This window comes from Chiloscyllium punctatum, chromosome 19, assembly GCF_047496795.1.
Source record: "Chiloscyllium punctatum isolate Juve2018m chromosome 19, sChiPun1.3, whole genome shotgun sequence".
Taxonomy (NCBI): domain Eukaryota; kingdom Metazoa; phylum Chordata; class Chondrichthyes; order Orectolobiformes; family Hemiscylliidae; genus Chiloscyllium; species Chiloscyllium punctatum.
Window position 1 is genome coordinate 55,129,676 of NC_092757.1, and position 22,804 is coordinate 55,152,479.

Here is a 22,804-nt window from a genome sequence, read left to right on the forward strand (position 1 = left end):
GCTAACTGTAGTTGAAAAGCCAGTGGAAAAATCAGGCAACTGATGTGTTACAGAAAGTATATCCTGGGATTTTTGCTGACGGTGTGGCAACAAGGTTGTAAAACTACAGGTGGAAACAGCAGGAGAATTAAAGATTAAAGATAAGGAAGTTGAAGTTTCTGATGTTTGATCAACTGGTTAAGAGACAAAAAACAAGACCAGATACTTTTAGTTTGGAGAAATTAGCCTCAGAGGTTCAGCAGAGGTCAAAACTGTAGCCATTGTTTAAAAATGCATGCACAGAAGAATCTGAGTGTATCCCAGAATGTTACTATCTTAAAAATGATGTCTTGATCAGGAAGTGGAGGTCATCACATGTTAAGGTGGATGAAAAATGGACAGAAATTCATCAAGTTGTATTACTGGTGGGTCGTAGAAAGGAGGTTTTGTGGATAGCATATGAATTACCAGTAGGAAGTTATTTGAAAGTAAGGAAATCTTGAGCAAAAATACAAACATTTTTATTGGCCTGGATTGCATAAGAATGTGGTTGAGTTCTGCCAGACATGTCCCATGTGTCAGGTAATTGGAGAACCTTGGCAGTGAAAAATAAAAGAACCTTGTGCCCATTCCCACATTTGACGAACCTCTTTAATTGATGGCGTAGAACCCCTACCTAAAACAAGAAGTGGGAATCAGTATTTATTGACTACAATGGATACGTCTATCAGATTTCCAGAAGCCATTCTACTACACAGTAGTAAATGGCTAAAAGGATTACAGAAGAGTTGCGTTTTTTTAACAAGATGCAGACTACCCACAAAAATACAATCCGATCAAGGATCAAACTTTACATCAAAATTATTCAAGAAAGTTATGGATAGTCTAGGAATCAAACAATTCAAATCCACCACATATGTCATCCAGAATCACAGGGAGAATTAGAATGGTGGCACCAAACTTTGAATACCATGTTGAGAGCTTATAATCAAGACTGTTGAGTATTGGGATATAAGAATTCTATTTGTACTTTTCGCAATAGGGATGCACTAATGAATCAATTACATTCAGTCCATTTGAATTAGGTTTTGGGCATGTGAGAGGACTGCTGAAATTATCAGGGGGAAAAAAAATTGTAAGTCAGAGTTCAGAGACCACCAATTTGGACTGTGTCAAATTTTAGGTAAAGATTAAATAGAGTGGATGAGTTAGCTAGATTGCATTTGAAAGTAGCACAGTATGTGATAAAGCAGACAAGAAATAAAAAATTTTCAATTTTGCTAGTGGAGATAGTGTTAGTAATATTCCCAGTAGTAGGTGAACCTTTTAAGGGCAAGTTTTGGTAGGCCTTATCAAATTGAAAGGAAGTTGAGTGAGGTGAATTATTTAATAAGAATGCCAGATAGGAAGAAATCTGTGTGTTACTTTTGGAATACTGTGTGCAATTCTGGTCTCCTTGCCATAGGAAAGATGTTGTGAAACTTGAAAAGATTAAGAAAAGATTTACAAGGATGTTGCCAGGATTGAAAGGTTTGAGCTACAGGGAGAGGCTGAATAGGCTGGTGCATCTGAGACTGAGGAGTGATCTGACAGAGGTTTACAAAATCATGGGGGGGGGGAAAGTTAGGGTAAATAGACAAAGTACTTTCCCCAGGGTGGGGGAGTCAAAAACTAGACAGCATAGGTTTAAGGTGAGAGGGAAAAGATTTAAAAGGGACTTGAGGGGCAAACTTTTTTTTATGCAGAGAGTGGTGTGTGTATGAAATTAGTTGCCAGAGGAAGTGGTAGAGACTGGTACAATTAGAACATTTAAAAGGCATCTGGATGGGTGTATGGATATGAAGGATTTAGAGGGATATGGGCCCAATTCTGGCAAATGGGACTAGATTAACTTAGATATCTGGACAACATGGTTGTGTTGGACACTCCCTCATTCAGTGCAATGAGAGAAGGCACACTGACCTCAGAGTTTACAGGCAGAGAGATCAAACATCATACAGTTGGTGTAAATGGAGTGAGTTCACTCTGTGTTGGTGTGCCCTTCTCTCACTACACCTGATGCTGGACGTCACTCCGAAAGCTCGTGATTTCAAATACACCTGGTGTTGTGATTTTTGATTTTGTCCACCCCAGTCCAACACTGGCACCTCCACATCATTATTGGTTACAACCCAGAATTAAGAACCAAGTTCAGATGATTCTAAATTGGACATTCCTCTAATTAAACTGGAGAATGTAGAAGTTCTCAAAAACTTGGATAAATTATTGAGTTACCTTCCAGAGGAAATGACCTGGAAGTGTTATTTTGGGATGTGTTTATGGAATGGTTACTATATTGGAACAGTTACTGTCCAGTAGTAAAATAATCTATTATTCTGTTAAATTATTCCAATTCTTTGTTTTGCTGTATTTTATCTAGACTGTATGAATAAAGAATGTTTTGCTTCAAGACTGGTAGTTCGACCAATTGAATTGCATCTGGAACACAATGTATGGCACTTATCTTTTAAAATAAGGAAAAGTTAGAGTCTAGGGTGTCTTCTTAATATATTTTGAGGTCTGGAATATTTTGAGGTTATGGTCTGGACCATAACAACCTTATTCCCTGAGCTTATCATTGTCATATAAAACACAATCCAAGTGAGTCAAAGATGTATCATCATGATGTGAAAACAGGCCCTTTGGCCCAACAAGTCCACACCAACCCTCCGAAGAGTAACCCATCCAGACCCATTCCTCCTATTTACTCCTGACTAACGCACCTAACACTATGGGCAATTTAGCGTGGCCAATTCACCTGACCTGCACATCTTTGATTTGTGAGAGGAAACCGGAGCACCCGGAGGAAATCCATGCAGACACGGGGAGAATATGCACACTCCACACAGTTGCTTGAGGCGGGAAACAAACCCAGGTCCCTGGCACTCTAAGGCAGCAGTGCTAACCACTGAGCTACCATGCTGCCTCACGGTGATGAAATCCTGGAGGAGTGAGCGGTGAGGTGGAACTAACAGCTACCTGTGCTGACTTTCACGAAGTCAATTGTTGCTTTCTAATTTCTATCTGGAGTATGGGAGAATAGGGAAAATGCAGGTCAGCATAGCGAGATTTGGTACTAACGGTAATACAAGCAAGTAGGCCTCTCACTGCTCACAAGAAGATTCTTATCTCATTGTTAAATACCTGGTTGACAATTACATTTTTTCTCCTTGACTGGAGGTTGTCTAATGTGGTGCCACTGTTTAAGAAAGGTGGTAAGGACAAGCCAGGGAACTATAGACCAGTGAGCCTGATGTCGGTGGTGGACAAGTTATTGGAGGGAATCCTGAGGGACAGATGTACATGGATTTGGAAAGGCAAGGACTGATTAGAGATAGTCAACATGGCTTTATGTGTGGGAAATCATCTCTCACAAACTTGATTGAGTTCTTTGAAGAAGTAACAAAGAGGATTGATGAGGGAAGAGTGGTAGATAAAGGCTAATAGCATGCTGGCCTTCATAACAAGAGGGATTGAGTATAGAAGCAAAGAGGTTCTTCTGCAGCTGTACAGGGCCCTGGTGAGACCACACCTGGAGTACTGTGTGCAGTTCTGGTCTCCAAATTTGAGGAAAGACATTCTGGCTATTGAGGGAATGTAGCGTAGGTTCACGAGGTCAATTCCTGGAATGGCGGGATTACCTTACACTGAAAGACTGGAGCATCTGGGCTTGTATACCCTTGAGTTTAGAAGACTGAGAGGGGATCTGATTGAGACATACAAGATTATTAAAGGATTGGATACGCTGGAGGCAGGAAACATGTTTCCGCTGATGGGTGAGTGCTGAACCAGAGGACACAGCTTAAAAATACGGGGTAGACCATTTAGGACAGAGATGAGGAGAAACCTCTTCACCCAGAGAGTGGTGGCTGTGTGGAATGCTCTGCCCCAGAGGGCAGTGGAGGCCCAGTCTTTGGATTCATTTAAGAAAGAGTTGGATAGAGCTCTCAAGGATTGTGAAATCAAGGGTTATGGAGATAAGGCAGGAACAGGATACTGATTAAGGATGATCAGCCATGATCATATTGAATGGTGGTGCAGGCTCGAAGGGCAGAATGGCCTACTCCTGCTCCTATTGTCTATTGTCTATAGATGTGATCTACATGGACTCCAGTAAGGCATTCGACAAGGTTTCCCATGGGAGACTGGGAGAACTCGCCATTTGGATACAGAACTGGCTCAAAGGTAGAAGACAGAACGTGGTGGTAGAGGGTTGTTTTTCAAATTGGAGGCCTGTGACCAGTGGAGTGCCACAAGGATCGATGCTGGGTCCACTATTTTTTGTCATTTATAGAAATGATTTAGATGTGAGCATAAGAGGTATAGTTAGTAAGTTTGCTGATGACACCAAAATTGGAGTTGTAGTGGACAGCGAAGAGGGTTACGTCAGAGTACAACTGGATCTTGATCAGATGGGCTAATGAGAAGTGGCAGATGGAGTTAAATTTAGTTAAATGTGAGGTGCTGCATTTTGGGAAAGCAAATCTTAGCAGGACTTATGGTAAGGTCCTGGGGACTGTTGCTGAACAAAGAGACCTTAGAGTGCAGGTGCATAACTCCTTGAAAGTGGAGTCGCAGGTAGATAGGATAATGAAGAAAGCGTTTGGTATGCTTTCCTTTATTGGTCAGATTATTGAGTACAGGAGTTGGGAGGTCATGTTGCGGCTGTACAGGACATTGGTTTGGCCACTGTTGGAATACTGCGTGCAATTCTGGTCTCCTTCCTATCGGAAAGATGTTGTGAAACTTGAAAGGGTTCAGATAAGATTTACAAAGATGTTGCCAGGGTTGGAGGATTTGAGCTAGAGGGAGAGGTTGAATAGGCTAGGGCTGTTTTCCGTGGAGCATCGGAGGCTGAGGGGTGACCTTATAGACGTTTATAAAATCATGAGGGGCATAGATAGGATAAATAGACAAAGTCTTTTCCCTGGGGTCGGGGAGTCCAGAACTAGAGGGCATAGGTTTAGGGTGAGAGGGGAAAGATATAAAAGAGACCTAAGGGGCAACTTTTTCACTCAGAGGGTGGTGTGTGTATGGAATGAGCTGCCAGAGGAAGTGGGGGAGGCTGATACAATTGCAAAATTTAAAAGGCAACTGGATGGGTATGTGAATAGGAAGGGTTTGGAGGGATATGGGCCAGCTGCTGCCAGGTGGGACTAGATTGGGTTGAGATACCTGGTCGGTATGGACGGGTTGGACTGAAGGGTCTGTTTCCATGCTGTACATCTCTAAGACTCCTTGATTTCGAGAATCTTATTTATCCAAGTTTTGCATATTTTCTCAGTTGACTTGATATTGCCCACATCATTCAGCAGCTGGGAAGATTTAGCCCATTGTTTCAATCTTCAAATATGCCTGTGGGTTCAAAAAGTAGCCAATACAACAACCTTTGTTCAAGCAGAGGAAGAAGAATAACCTGAACAACTGTAGACCCATTCAACAAATATCAGCTGTCAAGCAAACTCCAGTCCTGAAAGCATAAGTACTGTGCAATATGTTGTACTTGTTTTCGTTATTGATCTTAAGTAACTAAAATAATTTTCTATTTTGTTCTTCATCCCGTGATGCTTGGACCAAGAACTACAAACAGCAGAAGAAAAATATCTATACAATGTTTTCAAGAAAACAGGTACCCAATAAACACAATCTGCCGATTCCTCTGAAACAAACCCAAACAAGCAGACACAATGCAACCAAAAACTATAGCCACATTACATAACATCAAAGACATATCAGAAATGACTTCCAGACTACTCATACCCCTTGGCATTATGGTAGCCCACAAATCTACCAACACACTTAGATTGATTAATGAACGTAAAAGATCCATTGGATACTACCAGCAAAACTTATGTCATTTACAAAATATCATGCAAGAACTGTAAAAAAAACACTACATTGGACACACAAGCAGGAAACTTGCCATCAGGATACATGAACACCAACTAGCCTCCAAAAGACACGACCCACTATCACAAGTTTCCATACATACAAACAAAAAAGGACACCACTTTGACTGGGACACACATACCTCCTAGGACAGGCGAATCAAAGACATGCACAAGAACTCTTAAAGGCATGGCATTGTAAACAGAACTTCATCAATAAACACATCAACTTAGATCCCATCTACCTTCCCTTGAAAAAAAGAACTGGAAATGCCATCACCCACCCTGCCCACATTAAGAAACCAAAACCTACATATAGAGAGGCAGGACATACCACCAGTGTTTCACCGACTCTCACTGGTGACAAAACATCTGAAAACAAACCTCCCAGCTCAGCAAGCTAACTTACATACTTAAGTCACTTAGTTTCAAGAACAATGGGTGAGAAGCAAGAAGTATCAGACTTGTTAGTAATGTCCATATGAAGAGAATAAATAAAAGAGGATGACAAACTATACCAAGTTTCTGTTTAAAGGCTGGATTGACTTCGTCATTTAAAAAAAATCTTCAAACAAAAATAGAAATTGCTGGACGAACTCAGCAGGTCTGGCAGTGTCTGAGAAGAGAAAAGAGTTAATGTTTCGAGTCTAATTACCCTTCTTCAGAACTTTAAAAATCTTCTGTTTTTCTATTTATCTACATGCGTATCTTCTAATTACAGTTCTTTATTGTATTTTGAAACATGTCAGAACAATTCAGCTATCATACTGTGCGTATGGTGTGTTGTACTTTAAAAATATTGAGGCATAGAAAGCCAGTCATTTCCTTTTGATTTCCTGATGATTTTTCAAGAGGGGCCATAATTTAAAACTACCTACCAACTTCAATAAATTCCTCACCAATAGAAAATACTTGAGAATTTTGGAAGCTATGACAGTCAAATATATTAGAACAACATAGTTTGGGTGATCACTATACTCTGATATTCTCACATCTTGCATTCTACAATATTAGATATATTTTACAAGTTTAAGTTTGCAGTTTTATATATGTCAAATAAGTAAATTCAGCCTCCTCTGGATGCTGCACTATTATCTTGAAAGTATCAAAGAAAATATGCAGGTACACAATTCTGAGGTTAAAAAAACTCACCTTGAACATAGTTGTTCCAGGTTCACGTCCACTCAGCACATTTCCCTCCATGATCTGTGCAATTCTTGTATCTGCTACTCTCATGAAGTCACTGACTAGATCAGTGACATCCACTGACCAGTCAGGTCCTAACATGGTGATCACCTGATCAGTGCCCTCTGAGGACGTTGTGTGGAATTGTGTGAACACTCGCACCAATGCATGTTGGTACTGCAAAGTGCAGCCTCGTGTTTTGCTTCGCTCTTCCTCATCATCATCTTCACTGTCACGGGTGGGTCTGAAAAATAGAACACATTTACATCAAAGCAAATGTTAAATTAACATATGTATTGAAATTTGCAAAGAATGTTTACTGCTATATGAAAGGCCGTTTGGCATCACCTCCAGCTACTCTGACTATGCAATATTTGGCTAAGCCAAAAATAAGATCTTTCAGCAGCATCAGCCAAACAACTGGGTATGCAAATGGCCAAAATGTTTTGAGACTACAGGCTTTCTCTCAAGATTTCTGCCAAAGTCGTTCTAAAGACAACTGTTGAGAGTCACATGGCTTTATACCTGAAGTGATTTGCAAATCAAAGTTCTCGCTGCTGTGGAGAAGTGCCTAGCCTCTGATCAATGCTTCTCTCCAAAGCCTGCAGAGTCCCTAGAACTCACCACCATGTAGGGATTACAAATCTTGAATTGTATCGCAACATATCATGGTGGTAACATTCCCAAACATTTATGCATGTGTATGCCAGTAGATTATAGGCATTTTTCTCTCCTACCTCGTTGCTCGTCTCTAAGGGCTATACTCCAAAACTGTCATGCAAGTGAATTGAAGAGGCACTACATCAATTTTCTCTCTCTATTTGCAAAAGCCTATTGTCCCTTCTTAGGAACTATATAATTTGTAACTTTATGGTACAAGCAGGAAGATCATATTCTACAGTTAAGGAAACTGAAATACATTTATCTGTAAATGCAAAAAAATCAAAAAAATAAAAATTTTAAATGAAAGAGGGAGAATTTCACCTGTATGGGAAAGCATTGTGGCCAGAAAACCTACTCTTGAGTTGTGTAACGAGGAGCAACTGTGACAACAGGCACAAGGAAAAGGAGAAAAGGCTGCATTAGCTATTAGCCAGGTGTAGAAGGGTATGTGTTCAAGTCCCACTCCAGAAATTAGGGCCATCTTATACAATATACAGTGTTATCCCTCACCAGGGTAGTATCCTGGAAATCAAGCCCTGCTATTCCTGGAGTTGCATGAAAAATTAGATTTTTAAAAATTTTATCTGTCTTTTCGACTCAGGTTTTCAGACACATCAACCAAGTTTCTGTACCTAACAAGAATTCATATTTATTATAAATAAATAGATTCTAAATGCAGGGAAACAATTACGATTCATCGACATATAACTCTACTAGTTAAAACTTTAACCCTCTCATAAACTCCTCCTACACATGCATATAGACAGATACAGACAAACAAAAACATGGGTGTTATGAGTGGAGGAAAAGTCTGGAAAGGCAGTTCATTGGTCCCTGTCTTCAGGGTTCTCTGAAATGATCTTTTTGGCTTGCCAGGAAACTGTTTCTTCATTTTTCTTTTCCAGCTCTTTTCACTTATTTGCAGGAGGCACAGGGCAACTGGTTCAGATTTACAAAATCTCAGCTTCCAGCAACCGATGAAAGGAAATAAAACATGACTTTCTTCAGGCTCGAGGTTTTTTTCCTGCAGAGAAAAGGAACAGTTCCTATCCCGTCAAAGATTGATGGCCTCACTCTTAAACTTCCATACCTTCAAACTTTTCAGCTACCTCAGAGCCAATTATTTTGTTGTTGGCAGACAGAAAGGCTCCGTCATCAAATAACTAGTAATCAGTTAATCATATCACAGCAATTGTTACCAGCTAAAGATCCACTTGTACACATGGCTTGGCTCCAGCTCATTTGTAACTAGACATTCCCCACTGCTTGAAAAAATGGCTGTGAAAATAGTACCTACAATGAGCGTCAGGTAACTTGCTTTTAAAATCAATCCTTTCCATCATCCTTGGTTTTTAAAACAGTCCTTTTCCCATTTCAGTCCACAAATAAAACTGGGGAAAATTAAAAGATATGGGAGTACTGTCCTGGGGGAACGGATGTATTTTGGACGGGATGTTAAAATAAGGCTCTATCTGCTCTGTTGACAGTTGAAAATCATTTCTCTCTTTTGAGATGGGTAACATCACTGGATTTCTTCTCTTGATCTCACCTGGATGCTAAACTCTCGTCTGCCTCAATTGAATGGTGACCCACGGCTCCATTCGCCCGAGCACTTAGGCTGCCCTGCCAACTTACCCTTCGATAAGATGTTAAAACGAAGCTCCATCTGCCCTGTTGGGTTACTTATATAGGAGAATGGGGGCATGTTCCATAGTGTTGTAGCCAACATTTATCCCTCCAGCAACATCACAAAAACAGATTATTTGGTCATTTTCAGGCTGTTTTTTGTGGTAACTTGCTTTGCAAATTAATGTTCAAATTTTTTACATTATCACAGTGATTATGCACATAAATAATAATTAACAGTAAAGCATTTTGGGAAAGTCTAAAGCTATGAAAGTTGGTAAGTAATAGCAAATATCAATCTGTCAGGCTCCTGCATAAATTTTCCTCGATAGAAGACAGCCACAATTCTATGGATAAAAAAATCCTTTCCTCAAATTCCCACTAACGTCCCGCTCCTTAAGACTGTGCCCCTGGTTATTGAGCCCCTCTACGAAAGGGAAAAGCTTCCTCCTATCTCTCCTGTACATGCCCCTCATAATTTGTACACCTCAAACAGATCCACCCTCAATCTTCTCTACTCTAAAGAAAACAACCTCAGCCAGTCTCTTCAATAACTGTGCTTATATAACATAATTCCTATCTTTAATACGTCCTGAAGTGCTTCAAAGCTAAGTAATTGCCTTTGAAGTGTAGTCACTTATGTTTAGGCAAAGCGCAGCAGTTTTCACATATAAAGCATAGTCGACAGCAATGAGATAAATAATTGGTTGGTCTTGTTTTTGGAACAATTCCTGATGAAGAGCTTATGCTTGAAACGTCGACTCTCCTGCTCCTCAGGTGCTGCCTGAATGGCTGTGCTTTTCCAGCACCACACTCTTTGACTTCGTTTTTGGAAGCGTTTGATTGAGAGATAGTTGTTGGCCAGGAAACCAGGAGAATTCAGGCCACTGTCTAAAGTAAAATTTTCTTACGTTTTTAGCAATCAGTTACCATCATGACTATTTTTGTGTCCTTTTTAAAGTTATTTTTTAACAAGTTTACTTGTTCCTCAGTTCTAAAAGGATAAACAAAGAACAAAGAACATTACAGCGCAGAAACAAGCCCTTCCGCCCTCCAAGCCTGCGCCAATCCATATCCTCTATTTTTTAAGGATCTGTATCCCTTTGCTCCCTGGCCGTTCATGTATCTGTGTTGATACATCTTAAATGATGCTATCGTTCCTGCTCCTACCACCTCTGCTGGCAATGCATTCCAGACACCCACCAACCTCTGCGTAAAGAATTTTCCATGTTTATCTCCCTTGAACTTTTCCCCTCTAACTTTGAACTCATGACCCCTAGTAATTGAGTCCTCCACTCTGGGAAAAAGTTTCTTGCTATCCACCCTGTCTACAACTCTCATGATTTTGTAGGCCTCAGTCAGGCTCCCCTCTCAACTGCCTTCTTTCCAATGAAAATAATCCTAATCCACTCAACCTGTCTTTATAACTAGCACTCTCCACACCAGGTAACATCCTGATGAACCTGCTCTGCACCCTCTTCAAAGCATTCACATCCTTTGGTAATGTGGTGATCAGAACTGTACGTAGTATTCTAAATGTGGCCGAAGCAAAGTCTTATACAATTGTAACATGACCTGCCCACTCTTGTACTCAATACCCTGTCCGTATGCCTTCTTGACCACTCTACTGGCCTGCGTTGCCACTTTCAGGGAACAATGGACCTGAGCATTCAGATCCCTATGTACTTCAATTTTCCTCAGGACTTTTCCATTTACTGTATAGTTCGCTCTGGAATTTCCTTTTCCAAACTGCATCACCTCACATTTGTTTGGATTGAATGCCATCTACCATTTCTCTGCCCAATTCTCCAATCTATCTATATTCTGCTGCATTCTCTGACTGTCTGCTACTCCACCAATCTTAGTGTTATCTGTGAATTTGCTAAAGAGGCAACCTACACCTTCCTCTGAATCATTTATGTATATCAAAAACAACAGTGGTCCCAGCACGGATCCCTGTGGGACACACTGGTCACAGGTCTGCATTTTGAGAAGCTCCCTTCCACTACTACTCTCTGTCTCCTGTTGTCCAACCAGTTCTCTCTCTATCTAGCTAGAACACCCTGGAACCCAAGCGACTTCACGTTCTTCATCAGCCTACCATGGAGAACCTTATCAAATGCCTTACTAAAATCCATGTACATGACATCTACATCCCTTCCCTCATCAATCAACTTTGTCACCTCTTCAAAGAATTCTATTGGTTTATAAGACATAACCTGCACAAAACCATGCTGCCTATCACTGAGAAGCCCATTTTCTTCCAAATGGGTATATATCCTTTCCCTTAGTATCTTCTCCAGTAGCTTCCTTACAACTAACATTAGGCTCACAGGTCTGTAATTACCTGGATTATCCCTGCTAGACAGATCAAAAATCTATCCGTGAGGAAGGGTCATTTGACCTGAAAGTTTAAGTCTGATTTCTGTCCACAGAGGTTGCCAGACCTGCTGAGCACTTCCAGCAATTTCTCCATTTAATGTAGTGTTGCTCTCAGGACACTTCTGCATTGTAACAAACACCCAACACGTGGATTGGACTAGAATGCACCTCAGGGCTCCTCACTTGGTCTCTTAATGTTCATTCATTTTGCGCTTATTTCAACACTCAAGAGAATCACTGCCTTGCCTTGTCTCACCTTGTGATTTTGTGCATTGTTGCCTCATTCAGAACTTAAAGGCTCACACTAGTTGTGCACTGTATCACTGGTTTGCGCAGACACAAAGCCAGGCAGTTTGCCATATTGTTTTAGTAGTAATCCATTAAGGGGTGGACATATTGTATTAATTTTCAATGTCACACTGTAATGTTCAATGTCACATCTCCAATATTTGCCAGGAGCTTATGTTTAAACACATGGCGCTTACATTAGCCAAATGGCCCCATCTCAAAGTCTAAGAAGTGCAATTCTCAGTGAAGTCTAGGTGGATTGACATCAGTCAGGGAGTCCCACCATGGTCAGTCAAAGGCAGCATCCAGTCTCAATCCAGGGCTTGAACACGGTCAATGAAACATTCAGGGCAGTCAGGGTCAGGGAACTGTATCACTGGAGCTCTTTGGAGGGTGGCGGGGTTTGGGGGGGGGGGGGGTGGAAACGGCCCACGTTCAATCCTGTAGGCGAGTAAGTCAGTCAGAGAATTGCACAGAGATCTGGCTGCAGTCTGGTCACGTCATCACTTAGACTCATCCATTAAAGTTGGTCAGCTGCGTGGTACATGGTCAAACCCCAAGGTCTGCACAATAAAAGTTAATGCAGGTTTTAAAGGCAACAGTTGTTTTATGGAAGTTGCGAAAGCCAATTGTTGGGGTTGGAGGCAGTATACTAGATGCAGAGGGGACAATACTTGTAAAGGGAGGTAATTCAACACATAAGGGGTGGGAGGTGTTAACACATTGGAGGACGTGGATTATTGCAGGGGGTTAGAAGAGGGGCCAATGATGGCCACAACCACTCTGGCTTGAGTAGGGAGAGTGTGTAGCACAATGGCTACTTTGGAGTGCTGGTGTTAAAGGAGTAATATTGGAAAATTAAGATGCAAATAAAGGAGTTGGGTGAGAAGTTGTGAAAACTCAATATTGATAGGGTTGAGAAGAAGTGCAAGGTAGAAAGGAACATGAAGGTTCAGAGTGCCCTTGACAACCAGGCTACACACTCTGCCAAGTGCTTCCTGTGCTGTCTTCCATCCTCTTGCGATTTGCAAATGTGCAAGGGAAATGGAAAATGGAAATGGTCACACCTAGAATGGGCAGAATAAGCAGGTTTATTTGTTTCAGCAGGTGACTTCAATTTCTGAGTGATATAAGGCCTGTCAAGGGTCAATTTCCCAATCAGATATTTATGCAGTACAGAATAAAGACTGCTGGAATCATTGCACCTAGCTTGTGAAATATAAGCAGGGTCCAACAATGTGGGATACAAATCCTGGTCACAAGCAACCTTGACTATGCCATTAATCAATACTAATAGACCATAGTCATCTCTGAAAGGCAGAAGGAATTACAAATAAATAAACTAAAAGTGTCACATATGGGCCACTATTCAGAAAAAAAACACAATCCAAGGTCTCATAGGCTGCATACTGACATGGACCTGATTTCCTCTCACCTTGAACTGTATGTTTTCGCCAACCTGCTCTTACAAACAATGACGCTGTTCTTTGGTGATGTGGGGGGATGGGTGGAGGTTTAGGGGAAAGGGTATCAGTAATCCTCCATGCTTATAATTTCCTACAGTATTTGGGTGACAACATGGCTTGTGTTATATCTATCAGAATTATATATACTTTCACCTTTACATGGAAGATCGATGTAAAAGTCTTCATGTCTCACAGTATGGAGGTCTCTGCTAAACTGTCATTTGTGAGTGATGTGAATATTGACCGCTCACATTACTAAAGCCTGTTCAGCTTCTGAAATTCCCCATACAAGTTCATTTCATCCACATCAGGAGTTATCTTCACTGCGGCCAATTCAATTAAGACACAAGGAAATTGATTCGGCACAGATGCACTAGGAAGCCTCGGAGTATAATCAACCTCCAGCAGCTTCAAAACAGCCTCCACATCAAGAAATCGCAGGTAAAAGTCCCCTCAGGACATCAGCTTCAATGTAATTTTCTACAGGTGAATGACGTGCAGTGTTACGCAGATTGCGGATGTTCTGGGACACTGTCACAGAATTATGTTAATTGGTGATGTTTGATCTAGACCTGAGGAGGTTAGGTGGCCATCCTATCCCAGTGGCCATCATGTTGGCAATTGTAGTAAACTCTTATCCAATGGGCTGCATTCAAGGATTCACTAGGGATCTCTTAATCCTCAACCTGTAAACGTGTCAAGGCTCTTACCAATGCAGTTTGTGCTAGATCACACTGCTTCGTTTCATTACTCCATGGCAAGGTCAGTGTTATAGCATGAGCAGTAGGCTTTGCTAACATAGTTGTCTTAATCCAGGTGCAGGGTGCTATAGACTTTACACATGTTATGCTGAGAGGGTCATATCATAAAGCAGCTAACTTCATCAACAGAAAAGCTTTCCATTCCATCAACACACGTCATTTGTGATAATTAGTATCACATTTAGCAAATCTGTGTGAGCGTAGAGCTCCAGTAAACAGGCCTATGATTTGATATGGTACTAAAGGAATGGTGGCCTATGCACTTGATTCTTAAAGCTTCAGTTAAATGACAGTAGATCATGCATGTGATGATGTTAATTACCAATATATGTACAAATGTAAACTTGTATTTATAATGAACTGTCATATGTGCCATATTTATATCCTTCGAAGCTTTTCTTTATGGCTTCCCTCTCATTGCACTGTGCATTGAGAAGGGCAGCAGCACTTGACCTGCTGGATATCTGAGCACTGGGAATCCCAGGTGCTCCAAGTGTGGGTGAATATTTTTAGCCATTGCTGAGTGTATAATAGGTGAAGTGGGGTCCTGTGGAAGTGCGGTGCATAAATAATGAGGCGATTTGCAGAGACAAAAACAAAAATTGGTGGAGAAACTCAGCAGGTCTGGCAGCTTCTGGCAGTGGGAAGAAAGCAGTTATTGTTTTGAGTCTGCTGACTCTTCGTAGGTAGGAAAACGTGGTATTTATGCTGTAACTGAAGTTGGGGTGAGAAGAAAGGAAGAGACAGAGTCCAGAGAGCGAGTGAGATATAAATGGGGTAGGTAAACAAGGAGAAAAGTTTAATAAGTGATAATTAGAGCCAAGAATGAGAAAATGAGTTAGCTGTGCTGAATGTTACCTATATAATATGATAATGGAGCTAGGCATATACAGGAATGGGTGACTGTGCTAAAAGGAACCAATATCATATGACCACGTGTGGTGTCAGTAAAAAACATGGAAAGATGGAATCAGGTTCTGAAGTTATTGAACTCGGTGTTGAGTCCCAGAGGCTGCAGGGTTCCTAAGTGGAAAATGAGATGTTGTTCTTTAAGGTCGCTGGAACACTGCAACAGAAATGTTGGCTAGAGAACACAGTGATATGCTGAAATGACAAGCAAGTTGCAGAGAATTGGGTGAGATCATTCACGAGAGCTAACAAAGAAAATGTTCTATGAAACACCTTGAAATGGACACTGGTACTTTTTCATTGAATTACTTTTATGAAAATATCCTTAATACCTCAGTAATAGGTAAAAATCAGATCTAAAATCACTTCCAACAATTCATGTGCACTTATCATTTACTCATTCAATGTAAATGATATTATCTTACCAGAGATATTGAATTCTCATCCTGGAGGTTTCAAAAAATGTGTTGTGTACCTGCTGCCCAGCTGAATGCTCATAGTGTAGGATCGTTGGAGGATGCCAAGTTATACCCCTTTTCCAGCAATAGCTACATTTTTCCATTAGTGAAGTGCTTAAATGTCTAAACCCTCAGTAAAATATTATGGAGAGAGGTTATGTATGAAGATAAATAGGGGTTAGGTGGATAAGGGTTAGAGTGGTAGGTGAGTCAGAGGGGATAGGTTGGCAGTTGGGTGGTGATGTGTTAGGGTGGTGGATGGTTGAGGGATAAGCAGCTAGTTGGAAAACAGAGGTAGGGTGAGAGGTGTAGAGTCACAGGTGGGTGAGTAGGAGAGGATGTGTGGATGGAAGAGTGATACTGGATCTGGGGCATTTGGTGGCGAGTTAAGGTGGGGCATGTCTGATGTTAAACTTGTGTGACGAGGTTGGGTCAGGTTTGTTGGGTGGATCTTAGAGAAGGAAGACGCTACATCAAGTCAATACAAGGGTTGTTGGAGTTGAATTGGGGTTGGGTGGGTGATCAGTGGTTTCTCAGGTGAATCAGTTTTATAGTTATTCAAGAATTAGTACAAGTTTTAATCCTCTAACTTTTGAAGATTCTGACTCTAACCTTTTTGGTGGGTTCCAGATTCCAGGTAACTACCAGTTTGAAACTAATCCCCCTGGCTAGTTGCTGCAGAGACGTTGCATCAGGATATCCAAAAGGTCCTATGGTGCATTTGTTTTAGATTAGATTACTTACAGTATGGAAACAGGCCCTTCGGCCCAACAAGTCCACACCGCCCCACCGAAGCACAACTCACCCATACATGTACCTTTTACTTAACACTACGGGCAATTTAGCATGGTCAATTCACCTAATCTGCACATCTTTGGACTGTGGGAGGAAACCAGAGCACCCGGAGGAAACCCACGCAGACACAGGGAGAATGTGCAAACTCCACCCAGTCAGTCACCCGAGGCAGGAATTGAACCAGGGTCTCTGGCGCTGTGAGGCAGCAGTGCTAACCACTGTGCCACCGTGCCGCATCTTTCAGAATACACTGTTACAAGGACCATCTTCTAATCAGTAGGTTTGAGCCACAGTTTTTTTTAGCCAGTGCATCTGAAACCATAAGGATAGTTAAAGGTCTGTTTCCCCAGGCTTTCAGATTTTTGGATGACGAATACATGTCAAATCACTAACCCTGACGTTGACTTGTAACTTGCCACTTAGCCTCAAAAATATGATAACTATTAATTTTAATAATAACATTTAATTAATTTTAATTAAAACATACAAAATAAATACTTTTTTTTGGGATTAAATTTAGAGTTTCATTTATTTTTGTTCTGATTATACTTGAGAGATGGGCCAGGGAAGCTTTTCCCACAAATGGGAGTAGTATTTACTGGCGATATCCTGTATAATTATAGCATTTCTAAAATTAGAAAACAATTTATAGGCGAAGTTTGAGACATCAAGTGATCACTGCCATTATCAGAAGCAACTTGGGTATTGTTTGATGTCATCAGCAAATTATGCATTGTTAAAATATTCTCTTCCATTGCTTAGAAATAATGAGGCCCATAAATAATCTCTCCAATCTCATCTACTCATCATCTTTTTCTTTCACTTCAAAAGTTAGTTTTCAACCTATTCCACCCATCTGATATTAATCAAATGACAGTTGATCTTTAAAGTCTCATATTCACAACTTTATTCAATGTCTTCTGAAAATCTAAATAAACAGTATCAACTTCATACATTGGCAGCAACTAATTTAAATGATTTCTTCCTTTGCATACTATAGTACATTTACTTGATGGTAATTGCAGTTTTAAAGCACTAATAACATGCCATTTAATGTTTTCAACCTTTGACTATTTATGCTTCTATTCTCAGACCAAGTTACCTATACCTCTTCAAAAATTTTTTTTAATAGCATTCCAATAAATCGCAACTTACTTGAGAATTTTATACTTTATACCATCTTGTCCCTGCAGCACAACATAATTCCTTGACAAAATTCCATACAAATGATTAATTGACTTTTATAAATGAAATAGATTTATCAGATAATTTAAAGCATACAAGAAAGTACTCCAAATTTAAAAAAAACTTTATCAAAACAAGACTTCATGGGCCTATGTATCAATGACTTCAAAAATTATTACAATGAAAATAACTTTATTCCAGCTCCTGTGATTTGCTGTTACATGTATCAGAACTTCCAAAATCATTTATCAACTTCAATCTTGCGCACCATGAAATATTCTAATGAGACCCTTCACAATGTTATCTGCAGAAAATATTCATTTGTCATCAAAAATTTAAAAAACATGGAACTGAATCTTTAACCTATTTTGGCAAAGTGCCATTTTTGCTGAGTTTCATGAAAGGTTTCTTTCTGTTAAGCCTAGTGAACTTTCTTATGCTATCAACTCAAACTTGCCTCATCAACTACTTTGCTTGGCCCTATGGTGCCCCTCCCATTCTGAGCTCGCTGAAGTTTTTCACTCACCATAGCCAGGAGATAAACTCTTCTGGATGGATATCTTAGAAGAACTGGCCTTTTTAAAAATGCTACTGTGTACCCAAGAAAGAGCTGAAATACGGAAGCTCATGTGCATTGCTGCACATATTCCCTGGAGCATAGCAGATAAAAGAAAATTGGTGATGTGATTTGCTAAACAGGGACCTTAACACCCTAATGGTTGGAGTGATGCAGAAGAGAGCTGACCCCCCTCTGCCAAGACCATTAGAGGATGCCATGACATCAGACTCTGCCAGCACGGACCAGCTAAGCAGATCAATTTAGTTTCAATTGTCCAGCAGAACACCCAGCAATGCAGGGCAAAGAGTCAATGAATTTCTTGGTTCTGCCAGGCTAAGTGCTACCATCTTCCCTCTGCTATTTCACACTCACTTTTTCTCTGCTACTGCAACCAGTTCCTACCATGTTCACGATGCAACCTTTTCATTTTGGCATGCAGCATCTTACTTCACTCACTTTCACGTAAGCAACCTACCCCACCCAATGGACCTTGCTCTGAGTTGCCTACTCATTCATTCAGGTCACCTCACCACCTTTGACACCAACTGGAACCAGCACTAACACATGTGCCAAACTCTTTAAGCTTATTTAATTGCTCCCTTTCTCTCATTCCAGGAGAAAATAATAAGGCCAAGAGAGCTAAGACAGGTGGTGAGACATCCAAGATCAATTTCCTCAACCCTTAAGAGAAGAGGATCCTGGCGTTCACTGGAGATGATCATGATCATCTTGCAGAGATGCTGAAACATTAATGTCTCACCTAATAGGTCAGAAGCCATATTCCTTACAATGGAACTCCCATTGTAAGTGAAGTGCTTAAATGTCTAAACCCTCAGTGAAATATTATGGAGAGAGGTTAAGTATGACGATAAATAGGGGTCAGGTGGATAAGGGTCAGAGTGGTAGGTGAGTCAGAGGGGATAGGGTGGCAGTTGGGTGGTGACGTGTTGGGTGGTGGATGGTTGAGGGATAAGTTGGAAGACAGAGGTAAGGTGACAGGCGGGTGAGAGGTGTAGAGTCACAGGTGGGTGAGTAGGGGAGGATGTGTGGGTGGAAGAGTGATACTGGATCTTGGGCATTTGGTGGTGAGTTAAGGTGGGGCATGTCTGATGTTAGACTTGTGTGACGAGATCTGGTCAGGCAGGGACGGGATTTGGGAATACTGTGCCCAGTGCGGGTCGCCCAGTTTTAGGAAGGTTGTTATTAAGTTGGAGAAGGTTCAGAAGAGATCGACCAGGATGTTGCCAGGTATGGAATGTTTGAGTGAAAAAGGAAGGCTGGATAGGCTGGGACTTTTTCACTGGACTGTAGGAGCTTGAGAGGTAACCAGATAGAAGTTTATAGAAGTATAAAATAATGAAGTGTACAGATAGAGTTAATGGTAGTTGTTTTTTCCCTATGATGAGAGATTTCAAGACCAGGGGACATGCTTTTAAAGGTGAGAGGAGAGATTTAAAAAAACATTAAGGGCAATTTTTTTACACAGAGGGTGGTTCATGTGTGGAATGAATTTCCTGAGGAAATGCTGGATGTGGGTACAATTACAACGTTTGAAAGACATTTGGATGAGTACATGAATAGGAAAGGTTTAGAGAGCTATGGGCAAGGAAAAGACTAACTTAGGTTGGGATTATGATCGGCGTGGATTGGTTGGACTGAAGGGTCTGTTTCCATGCTGTATGATACTATGACAATGATGCTATGTACTACAAAAATTCACCAAGGCTCCTTAGACAGCATACCCTAAGCACACAAACGCTTTCATCCAGAAGAACCAGGGCAGCAGGTACATGGGAACACCACCATCAGGAAGTTCCCTTCCAAATCACTCTCAATTCTGACTTGGAAGTATAACATTGTTCTTTCAGTGTGACTGGGCCAAAAATCCTGGAACTTCCTGCAGTAGTTCAAGAAGGTAGTTCACCACCACCTTCTCAAGGGGAACTAGGGAGGGTAATTAATGCCGTCTCAGCTAGTGACGCCCACATCCAATGAGTCAATTTTTAAAAAAATCAGAGACATGTCCATCGTCTCAGTAGGCAGGTGGGTGTGATTGTCACATATCTCCTCCAGTGCCTCAAAAGAAGTAGTGACAAAAAAACTGCAGATGCTGGAATCCAAAGTAGAGAGGTAAGAGGCTGGGAGAACACAGCAAACCAGGCAGCATCAGGAGGTGGAAAAGTCGATGTTTCAGGTGTAACCCTTCTTCAGGACAAAAAATATTTTGTTTCATTGTGTGGTCAAAGAGCTGGAGGGCTGAGGAGATCATGGCGTTGTGGCACTGAGAAAGGGACTCACTGAGTGAATATCTGAGGGAAGCAGAAAGATTCTTCAAAGTGGGCACCCTTTGAAGAGACTTCACAGTGGAACAAACTTGGTTAGAGACAAAAAAAAATGCAGGAATCCAAAGTAGACAGGCAGGAGGCTGGAAGAACACAGCAAGTCAGATAACATCAGAAGGTGGAGAAGTCAACATTTTGGGTATGGCCCTTTTTCAGGATTCAAAGACGTCCTAAAGAAGGGTTACACCCAAAACATCGACTTCTCCACCTCCTGATGCTGCATAGTTTGCTATGTTCTTCCAGCCTCCTGCCTGTCTACTCTAAAGATGTAGTGACATATCCTTTAGAGGAAGCACAGGCAAGGCTGCCTCCGTGGTAATAGGGGGCTCCATAGTGAGAGGAACTGAACGGGGTTTCTGTGGCAACAGGCGGGATTTAAGGATGGTGTGTGGCCTTTCTGGTGCCAGGATTAAGGACATCACAGACAGAGTGCAGGAAATCCTCAAGGGTGAAGGTGAAGAGCCAGAGATGGTGGTACATGTTGGCAAAAATGATGTCAGGAAGAAGAGGAGGAACATACTACAGCGGGATTTCGGAGAACTAGGAAGAAGGCTGAAAAGCAGGACGTCCAGAGTGGTTATCTCCGGTTTGCTTCCAGTTCCTTGGGCTGGAGAGGCCAGAACAGGGAGATAATGGACTTGAACGTGTGGCTGGGGAATTGGTGCAGGAAGCAAGGATTTAAATTCTTGGATCACTGGGGTATGTTTTGTGGTAAGCATAAATTATACAAAAGAGACGGTTTGCACCTTAATAGGTTGGGGATCAGCATTCTGGCAGGCAGGTTTGCTACTGCAACACAGCTGCGTTTAAACTAAATAGCGGGGGTGGGGGGGAGTGGACAAACTGGAAGTTTAAGAAGGAAATTGAAAGGAAAGTTAGAACAAGGGAAGTAAAGAAAGACAATGGTATCAATGAAGCAGAAAACTCAAAAAGGGATCATGCCGTAAAGTTGAGTGAAATAGGGGTTGATAGGAAGGGTGAGGGCAGTAACAAATTAAAAATACTATATATGAGTGCATGAAGTATTAGAAATAAGATGGATGAGCTTGAGGCTCTTTTGGAAATTAGTAGCTACGATATTGTGGGGATAACTGAGATGTGGCTTCAAGTGGACAGGGCCTGGGAAATGAAAATTCAAGGCTTTACGTGCTATCGTAAGGACAGACTGACGGGCAGAGGGTGTGGGGTGGCCCTGTTGGTAAGGGATGATATTCAGTCCCTTGCGCAGGGGGACCTAGAATCTGAGGATGTAGAGTCAGAATGGATAGAGCTGAGAAATTCAAAGAGTAGAAAGACCCTCTTGGGAGTTATCTACAGGCCCCCAAACAGTAGTATGGATGTAGGGTGTAAATTGAATAAGGAGCTGAAATTGGCCTGTCACAAAAATGTTACTACAGTTGTTATGGGGGATTTCAACATGCAGGTAGACTGGGAAAATCAGGATGGTATTGGACCTCAAGAAAGAGACTTTGTGGAGTGCCTCCGAGATGGATTCTTAGAACAGCTGTTGCTGGAGCCGACCAGGGAGAAGGCAATTCTGGATCTGGTATTGTGCAACGAACCAGAATTGACCAGGGAGCTCGAAGTGAAAGAGCCATTAGGAGGTAGTGACCATAATACAATAAGCTTCAATCTGCAATTTGAAAGGGAGGGGGTACAATTGGTAGTGACAATATTTCAGTTGAATAAAGGGAATTATGGAGCTATGAGGGAGGAGCTGGCCAAAGTTCAATCGTTCAATACCTTAGCAGGGATGACAGTGGAGGAACAATGGCAGATATTTCTGGGTATAATGCAGAAGATGCAGGATCATTCCAAAAAGGAAGAAAGATCCTATGAGGAGGCAGGGGTGGCTGTGGCTGACGAGGGAAGTTAAGAAACATATAAAGTCAAAAGAGAAAAAGTATAATATAGCAAAGATGAGTGGGAAAACGAAGGACTGGGAAGCTTTTAAAGAACAACAGAGGATTACAAAGAAGGAAATATGCAGAGAAAAAATGAGGTACGAAGATAAACTGGCCAAAAATATAAAGGAGGATAGTAAAAGCTTTTTTAGGTATGTGAAAGGGAAAAAAATGGTTAAGACTAAAATTGGGCCCTTGAAGACAGAAACAGGGGAATATATTACAGGGAACAAAGAAATGGCAGAAGAGTTGAATTGGTACTTCAGATCTGTATTCACTGGGGAAGACACAAGCAATCTCCCAGAGGTAACAGTGGATGAAGGACCTGAACTGAAGGGAATTTATATTTGCCAGGAATTAGTGTTGGAGAGACTG

General features: G+C 41.3%; 1 protein-coding gene across 2 annotated transcripts in view; it reads right to left on the reverse strand.

The window, feature by feature from the left end:
- Window positions 1–22,804, reverse strand: part of tmem132e (transmembrane protein 132E) — a 779,639-nt gene that overhangs the window by 91,183 nt on the left and 665,652 nt on the right. For both annotated transcript variants that reach the window (XM_072589443.1, XM_072589444.1), the window contains one exon: window positions 7,059–7,335. In XM_072589443.1, the coding sequence (XP_072445544.1) occupies window positions 7,059–7,335 (277 nt within the window). The remainder of the gene's footprint in view (window positions 1–7,058; window positions 7,336–22,804) is intronic.